The sequence below is a fragment of the Buceros rhinoceros genome, unplaced genomic scaffold, assembly GCF_000710305.1.
Source record: "Buceros rhinoceros silvestris isolate BGI_N320 unplaced genomic scaffold, ASM71030v1 scaffold20611, whole genome shotgun sequence".
Classification (NCBI taxonomy): Eukaryota; Metazoa; Chordata; class Aves; order Bucerotiformes; family Bucerotidae; genus Buceros; species Buceros rhinoceros.
In genome coordinates this window covers 16025-25405 of record NW_010396318.1, presented here as the reverse complement: position 1 = coordinate 25405, position 9381 = coordinate 16025, and the positions used below count along the sequence as shown (strand labels likewise).

Sequence of the window (9381 nt, the reverse complement as noted above, 5' to 3'; positions counted from 1 at the left end):
TCTTTCTATTAGAAATACTAGAATGAGAGTTTATAGAAAGCTACATTATATTAATGTAGGCTACAGTTCTAGTGAGTCACATTATGTGGGCGTGTGTTGGGGAAGCCTGACAAAGAGGCGTGAATATGAAAAGGTTTTGTTCTGATTGCCTCCAGTCACAGTCAGTTTAGTTTCCCTTCCAACTGCAGTCTGATGGACAAACAGGATTTCCAAATTTGATTAACATTAGAAGGCAGTCTCTCAAACTCATTTGTCTGTGGCATGAGTTTAGAGAATTTAAATTGAAACTAGGTTCTTTCCATTAGCCATTTTCTTGTTACTCTACAAATTTTGTGAGTCTCACTGGTATCCTGCATTACAGTGACAGTCTATTCTTCATATTTCTGTTTCTTCAACAGCACAGATGAGATGTTAGATAAATTCTATATACACTAATACTAGGATTAGGTAGAGATGACTGAAAATACTACGGTTTTAATTTGTGTGGGGAGAAGGGTGCGATCAAATCTTAAGTTCATCATATGTATTCTTTCTAGAGGGGAAACTCTCTGTTATTCTCTGTTCTATAGGAGTATCTGCTGGAGGGGCTTGAAAAAGATATCCTTCAGGCTCCTTTTGTAGAAGCAAATTTTTTTTATTTTAAGTAAAATGCCAATTTGGTTAACAAAATAACATGAGGCATATTGAGTAAAAAGCACTGATTTAATTAAGCCTTTTATCCAATAGCAAATGCATACATAAATCAGTCCATGTGGAAGAGTTCAAAGTTGAAGTTAATCTCCCTTAGCGAGTAATTGCAGTCAAAACCATGCTTCAGAAATGGACCCTGTTTTGGCAAGGTATCTCCAACCTAGCCTCACTTGCAGGTTGCTGTGGAGGTTGGTGCTTTTCAAAATTTTTTATCCATTTTCTCACTCCACATCTTAAAGTTTTCTGTCATCATCTTAATGTGCAGTTCTTGTCAGGTGAAGCACAGCTTCTTAGAGAAGGAAAGTTTAAACATTGCGCTGCAAGGTAGTGATCAAACCCGACCTGAAGGCACTGAACCTAACTCAGATTTCCTCCTACGTGCACATATGCTTAAGCTGCTGAGCAGGCATAGCTGTCTGATACTCACTATAAAGCCAATTGCTCTTGTTCAAAGGTATGAGTTAGTAACTTAAATGTCAGCCAGTTTCTTTGGGATATCACAATGGTATCACATGGATATTTAAGCAGACCTTCAGGCAGATACTTAAACATGGAAGAGAGACAGAATCCGGAGAGATCTTTTTCTTTGAGTGGTTTCCAGTTAGTAGATACTGGAACAGTCACCCAGGAGGTTCACAGTGTAGGGGTTTCAGTGCTTACACTGGATTTATGAATTCCATTACTAGAGCTGAATGCCTAATAATTCCTCAGCACAACAGTAATGTCACTGTGACCACAACCTTTTTGTGAAACTCAGTCTTCAATGTTAGTATTTCTTTTAGCATTTCCATAGACACTATGGAAAACATTAGCCAAACAATTGAGGGTGTTTTAAATAAACATAATGAGAATGAACCAGTGTCATTTCATTCAAAAATTTGTTCCAAGGTGCCTTGACTCCTTGTTTCACTCTCCCCTGTAAATTCTCAGGGAGGGAGAAGGGTTTTGCAATTGAACCCACAAGCAAAACACTTTATCAAAACAGAAAGTGAATTCTAAAATTTGGTAACTTCCACTCCCCTAGTTATTGGAAATTGAAATGTTGTGACCTCTATGCTGACAACAGGGGAAGACACAGAATTGGTCTCTTTCTTCCAGGTACTCTTATTCCAAGTCAGCAGACAGACAGAAAAAGACATAAGTTCAGTAATTGAACTCTATAGAGGAAATATAAGCAGCAGAGCAAATTGCAGAATATTTGCAAAATCTTCATTGCTTCAGTACTTAAATCACTGTTTCATAAGGGAATTATTTTCTCTTACATGTTATTAGTTTTCAGAATTGATTTAAAGCATACATAAGTGCATGTTGTTACAAAAGCGCAGATCACTGCGACAAAGTCTACATAAATAGTACCAGGCCTTTGGCCAGAGTCAGATGGGAAGAAGTGACATCATTGTAATGGCACAGATTAACAACAGTATTTTCAGTTGATAAACCCAAGTGGCAAATGACAAGCCTTTCCCTTCAGGGGCAAATAATATTCTTGGACTAAGATTAGCCTTTCATGAGGCACTTGTCCCAAAGATCCATCTAGTCAACTAAAAGAGACTTCTTCCTCAAAGTGATGCAGAATAGAAGCTTAACTTTAGAAAGCCTCAACTGGCCCCTGAAGGCACCTGCTTCTCTACTTTGACTGTTGGCAGCCCACAGAGACAAAAACTTTCCTAGGTTAAATCTCTTAATTTATGCCAGTTCTTATGTCTTATGTCAAGGTTTCTACACCTGTTTTTCAGCATAGATTTCGGTTCTTTCAATTCAACACTAGTTAGATGAACTAGCTTTAGAAGAAGGCTGTACTGTAAAAAAAGAGCACAGACTTATATTTAAGGAAGAATAACAGCCCAGCTTTTTCAGCAGCCCCTTCAGTTTTGAAAGGTGGGATGCTTTTGGCCCACCCAGTGCTGCAAGAGCGAGGAGAAAGACAGTGTTGGTATCATGTGAGACTAAAGTAGTGGCAAGAAGATACTCTGCTTAGTCCTTTTGCTGGTCCCCTTTGCATGTTTCTTGTTTCATTCCTGTTTGGTGTAATGCAATCATGTTTTCCTTAGACACATAAGTGGCGAAACAAAACATTGGTTTAGAAGTCATCAAGCTTAGGCACGAGTTTCAAGCATGCATGTTTGGGCTGTTGTAAAGAAAAGCATTAGTCAATCTGATAAAGTTGTACATACTAATTCCTCTTTTAATAGTATTTTCCATTTTAACAGGATTAAGCCTTGTTCAGCGTTTAAGACCAGATTTCAAGCGAAAATATTCATCAATGTTTGATGATAATACTGTGGCTGAATATATCTATCACTGCAATGTACAGTCACCCAGGTGAATATGAGCTTCCCAGTGTACGTTTTGGTTTTCATTTCCTGACTGCCTGCTACGCCCTCCAACAGCCATGGCAACAGTGTGCCTGCTTGCTTTTTTTTTTTAAATTGTAAGATTTATTGTATTAATTAAAGAAAAAAAATAGCATTGCACTTTTTCTAAATTACAGAAGCTGATAAATGTGAAAGCTACTCTGATTCTTTATTTCTTCTAAACTACCTGTGTGTTAATTCTGAGAGAGTTTGGGCAATAATTTTTAATAAAAATATTGTTATAGTAGTTTAATCTGTAAAGAATTTCTTAAAAGACTTGAAAACTCAGGCATTTAATTCTTTTAGGTATTATCACTCAGTACTGTAAAAACATAGGCTCTTTCTGTTGAAAATGACATGCAAGCCTTGAAAACTGTATCTTAATAGTAAAAAATCCCAGCCTCATGTATTATTGCACTCTGTGTTACCAAAAGGCACAGATGCTCCAATTTGTAGAAAAGGCAGATCCAATGGAAATTTAATTGTTTTTACCCTTTTGAATGACTTGAAGTGGTGAAACAGCTTTCAAGAACATGACTATCCCTTACGGATGGGCAAAAAGGCCAATGCTGCAACGGATTCCACAAATGGATCGAGACATTCCTATCACTGTGGTCTATGGAGCACGTTCGTGTATAGATGGTAATTCTGGCAGCACTATACAGTCTCTGAGACCAAATTCATATGTGAAGACAATAGTAAGTCGACTTTTAAAGCACTTGTTTGTTTATTGTGTGAATTTGTTTAAATCCTATGCATGTTTTTTATATCAACTGTGGAAATGCTGGTCCTTTATAATAACCTGGGATAATAACTTCTGGTTTCTGTAACGGAGAGAAAAAACAATTGTTAGATCAGAGAAAACCTAGACAAAAGAGTATTGAGTTACCAGAGTAAGAAGGAAACTTACTGTAGCACTAGAAGCTGAGTTAGATCTCTGAGCAAAGTCATTCTTCTGCTCTACAAAACGTATTGCTCTACAGTGTGCTAATGCGATAGTTTTTGTGGTCACTGGTAAGCATCTGAGGGTTTGTCTGTATTTTAAACCACAGCAGTACTAATATCAGACCTGTACGTATGACATTGCCTCCAGGACTCCTGTTCTTGGCAGGCTCCGGCCACCCCATGCCCAGGTCTGTGATGTCCGGAGGTAGAGCAGCGACGCTTTCAGGGGCACCCCCTTGCCGTGGGGAAGGAGCTTGCGTGCCCTTGTGAGGTTGAGAGCTGTGCTGGTGGTGGCGTGTGCCTCCGGTGAGGTCTCCCAAGCCAGACAGGTCTCGGCTGAAGGGTCAGACAAAGTGTGTCCATGGGCAGGATGGGCTCACTAGCCTTCGGGCAACCATCCTAGGAGAAGGACAACTCTAACCCCGAGGCAGATGGAGCTCGTTTAGCCTTGTAAGTCTCATCCATCTAAGAGAAGGATACTCTAACCAAACCTACGACCTGAGGACTTCGCTGTCACCGTCCAAGCTCGCTAGGCTCTGGCAGATGAACCTCAGGTGTAAAGGGTGGAGCCAGTTCCGCGCACGCTGCGCCTCACCTAAAAAATCCACTGCGCAGATCCGAAGGGTGCACTCATCGCTTGCAGTGAGCGTGGGAAAAACCCTTCCCAGATCTTCGTTCGCGAAGTCAAGCCGTGATGATGATGATGATGTATGACATAATGAGGAGGCTCTCATGAACTGTTCTAATCTGTCTGTATAATGCTTTTGCTTCTCTGAAAAAAGAGTGGTTTTTACCTGTTCTTAGGTTCTTGTTAGCATCTTTAAGTCACAAAAAAAAAAAAACTTAAGTGTTGTCTTCCTAGCTAATACATTCTTGTTTAGAGTTAGGGCATTATCATTTAAAATATGAGTACTTGCAACTTGATGCAAATGAGCACACTGCATTTTTTTCTTATTTCTGTAACAACCACTTTACTTTAAAAGTATTCTTCACACATTTTCACATCAGTCAGATGAGATAATTGAATATGCATGTATGTTACAGTGCTGTGAGGTGATAAAATGTTTGAATGAATGCACCAGTTGTCTTCTCCCTGATGTCTAGATCTATCTGGGCAGAAGTGTACAGTACATGATGTTGATAGTTAAAGTCACATATCTCAGTATTTATTTATTTGGTTGGTTGGTTGTTTATTACATTCTTGTGATTTTGACCTGTTTCTTCACCTTTATCCTCTAGGCTATCCTTGGTGCTGGTCATTATGTGTATGCCGATCAGCCTGAAGACTTCAATGAGAAAGTGAAAGATATCTGTGATTCTGTGGACTGACTGTCTTCTGTTCTTCAGAAAGTCATACCGTTGATAACGTTTAATAGCAATACTCTAGGAAATGACTAAAGAATGTGGAGCTAATGGAACAGGCTCTGTTTGCACACTGTTTCTTCTAAGAAGCCATTTGCACACTTAAACCACTTAGTGCCTTCTTGGGGTTATAGAGAGGTTTGAAGCAAACTTTCTATAGCTTTGTTTGAGATGGTCTTTGTTATTGCCCTGTCATATATGAAATTCCATATAACTTTTTAAACTGGAATTTTCTTCAAAATGTAATTGAATTTTGCACATCAAACTTTTAAAGATGCCTCACTAACACAGAGGACTGTATCAATACAGATACAATGTGTAAAATATGATTTGGTTTCTTTATGAACATTCTTATTTTTTCGTTGATGTTTCATAGCAAGAATATGAAATTGATTACATATTTTATTTTTGGAATCCAGAACTCCATATTTTAAGAGAGTGTATTTTATTGAGGTTTTTTTATTGGAGCAATAAAATCAGCTTATGAAGTTGATTTTGGGAGAGGGGCAGGGCCAAAATAATGAGCAGCGTTTGTCTCTGAAATATGCGTGCTACTTTGTAAGGAATTTGGGCTCAATATTAGGAAATCCTTCTGTTGGATTTTATTTCCATTTATCTCAAGGCATCTTTTTCCATCTGTGCAACTTTTATGGAAGGCTTCGTTTGTAAGAGTCAGTGATGTCACCAGCACTCATGCTTCCATAAATATTTTAATATGTAGATTTCAGTGATTTAAAATACGGAAGATGACTTAGTTACGCCATCTACTTTAAACACTTTACTGCAAGTTTTGTTACTAGCCTAAAGCTAACAATTGTAGGTAAGTTGACAAGATTTTGATTAGGGCTGGGGAATGGCCACCTGGATAGTGAGATTAATTCCCTTTTTCCTAAGGTAGAAAACCTAGTCTGCTTTTTAGTAAATTCAGGGTGGAGTTGGGAACTACAACAGGTTAGTATATTTTAGTTAACGTGCAGCCTGCTTATAGGAAGGATTATTACTGGAATTAACAATACCCCTGTAACAGATTATAGTTCTGTAGTTTGGAGATTCTTTATATAATTTATATTTTTAGTATTTCAATATCATAAATAATCCAGCCTCTGTTTCTTTTTGAAAATGTAGTTTGACGTTAGTTCTTCATATGCCTAGTAAATTATATTAAGCAAAATTGTCATTTAAAGCCAAATTATGTGGTGTTTTGTTTTTTAACAAGTTTACATAAAATTATTGATCTGCTTTTCAGTACTAAATTGAATACTGGAGAGTTCTTGATACTTTTATACATAGAGAATTTGAATTAGTGATAGCACTGTCTTAAAGCTTGAATGGAATTATGTGCATTTTTTTCTCAAATTAAGGAATTGTTGCACATATTTGTGATGTGGAAGGCAAAGATACCTAAAATATTCTGAAATACTCTAATTATGTTCCCAGCTGAACATAAACTCTTACTGAAGGAGATACTTCTCTATATCACGCTGTGTAAACATGAGTCTTTGTGACTGCCTTGACTAGTAGCACTTAATATCTAACAAGCTAAAGATTTTAATTAAAATTAACTATTAAATTAAATTACTTTTTCAATTAGCAGATGCCAGAATTTTTAAAAAAAATTTTAGGTTATTAGCAAAAATCATGAGAACAAAATGGAAAATCAGAATATAAGCTATAAATTATCAGTCATGCCATCATTCAGGTGGATGCCTTCGGTATGTACTTTTTCACCTTTTTCTGTCTTAATTTGTATTTATCAACTTAAACAGTTGTTTTAATTGTGTGTTAAAAAAAAAAAACCTAATGCAAAAACACAAATAACAAAAGGTGAAACAAACTATTAGTATTTTCAGATAGCACTTACTGATGGGAATTCTAGATTCCACATCAAAAGATGAAAGTAAGGATAAAAATTGCACACTGAATGCGAGTATTGTTTTAAGTATCCCTTGTTTTTTCAGCTTATTGTACTAATTAAGACTAATTGCGTAACTTCTGCACAGTAAAAAAAAATCTTAAATGTTATGTTTGATTACTGTTAATTGCTTTTGTAAAAATTTTGTGTAAGTAACCCTGGATATAAAGAGTAATAAATAAGTTGAGCTAAGCCATCCAACATACTTTAAAAACTTGGTTATGCTTATTTTCAATGTCTGTTCTTAGATTTTCTTGTAATTAACTGAAACTGCTAAACAATTGTCAACAAGTAATTGCAAACTCAAAATGCTGATTGTATATAGAAATAAAATGTATGTTGGTTATCATCCACACAGATACTGCTGTGAAGGTTGAAATGGAATTCTGAATATCTTATTGTGTGCAACATAACCCAATAAAATTACTTTAATAAACATCATCAGAGGTGCTGAACAGAAGATGAATGGCACATACTGAAAAGACTTGGGAGCTAGACCTTTTGTGAACAATTACTGTCTAGGAATAGGCTTGGTTTCTCCCAAAGTTCTGTTTGAGTGCGATGACTAGTTGCGTAAATGTACCACAATGAGCACTGAACACTGATGGTGCTGTTCTTGTTACAGTGCAATAAATTAAGACAACAATCACAAGCATAAGGGCACCCAAAGATCTCTCCTATTCTAACATCAAAGTGAAGACAGCTGGTAGGAAAGGCTATGGCCAAAGTATTAGTAAAAATCAAAGATTAACTGTGTAAGTTTCCAGGACATGCTCTCCTTCCTGAGGTGGTTGTGATAAAATTTTATTAAAGTAACTCGGTAATATTTTGTTTGCATGCCTGAGTTCATCTTGCTACTTACTAAACACCACCAGATTAGATTTTAGTTCTGAAACTTGATTTTCAGAGAAGTAATTTATAGATAAGACTCTATAATAAAACATTCACAGCTATCACAAGAAAGTCCTCATTTGCGTCTGATTGCAAAATGCAAATGGAGAATGTGAATTCATAGGTGTTGAGCTTGGAAAAATGGGTCCAAACAGGAGAAATGCTGTCATCTAGTTTCACTCAGATTAAACTGATGCTGGTATTTATTTTTAAACCTTATCTTTGTAAGATTGCTATAAGCATGTTGAACCAGTGTGACAGTCTCTGTCTGAAATGCTCTCTGTGGTCCGTTTTGGTTCCTCAAATTCCCAGCCCTTCCAGATCATGGTTATTCGTCTTTTTGACCATAAGACAAGATTAAATAAAAAAAAAAAATCTGGAATCAATGTATGGGCAGTCATTTTCAGGACTGCCTGTTTTGCTAGCATTCATTAAAACATGAGCCTCCACAATCCTGAGGTTAATCATCAACTGCTGTTTAAATGGGAAATTTTCTGGGGGTCCTCCACGTATGTCTTTTTGTTGGGTTCTTTTACATTGGCCAATTCACCATCAGCCCATCTTGCAGCGTTTAAGCATGGCAATGCACCCAGGTTGCCAGAAGCCTTCATCTGGGGATTTATTTTGTAGGAAGCACAAATGAAACTTGTCAAAGGGTGAGTAACTAAAGGAATCTGGCGCGAGACACATTTTATTAGGACTGGTAAGAGCAGAACCCCTCAGAGGTGTGTGCAGCAACTGGTTGGTTTTGTTTTTTTTTTTTATTACTGGCAGTAGATGAAAATGGATGGAGACTTCAGTTTTTTGGGCAGGTAATGGATGGCACAGTGTGTAGAGCACAGTAACTGGAATGACAGCATATACCACAAGGAGCAGTAAGCTAGAAAGAAACAAGGCAACTGAAAACAGCACAATTCAACTGAAGAGCGGGGCAGAGTGTGAATGTTTACTTCAAGAGCTGGTTCAACTTTGGGTAAGGATAAGGAAAATGGTGAGGGAAAGGTTCGGAGTGCCTAGGGCATAGAGAGAGTGAGTTCTGACAAACAAGGAGAGAGAAGAATCTGGCTGAGGTGTCAGGGGTAGGTGTGAATTTCTGGGCTAGAGCAGAAGGTAGGCTACTGTCAAAGGAGTGTCTGCAAGGAGATGGCAAAGCTACAGGCGGCCAGCATCTGTAATCCAGATGCTAAACTGAAGTGTCTTCTTGTATAATTAATTTCTCAATGCCTC

General features: G+C 37.4%; 1 protein-coding gene across 1 annotated transcript in view; it reads left to right on the top strand.

Annotated features, from left to right (window-relative positions):
• The window catches only part of ABHD5 (abhydrolase domain containing 5), a gene marked incomplete at its 5' end in the record, with an annotated part of 9544 nt that extends 4049 nt beyond the window's left edge, over positions 1-5495 (top strand). The window contains 3 exons of the mRNA XM_010145880.1: positions 2901-3012; positions 3556-3742; positions 5229-5495. Of these exons, the coding sequence (XP_010144182.1) occupies positions 2901-3012; positions 3556-3742; positions 5229-5318 (389 nt within the window). The remainder of the gene's footprint in view (positions 1-2900; positions 3013-3555; positions 3743-5228) is intronic.
• Between the last annotated feature and the right edge of the window lie 3886 nt (positions 5496-9381).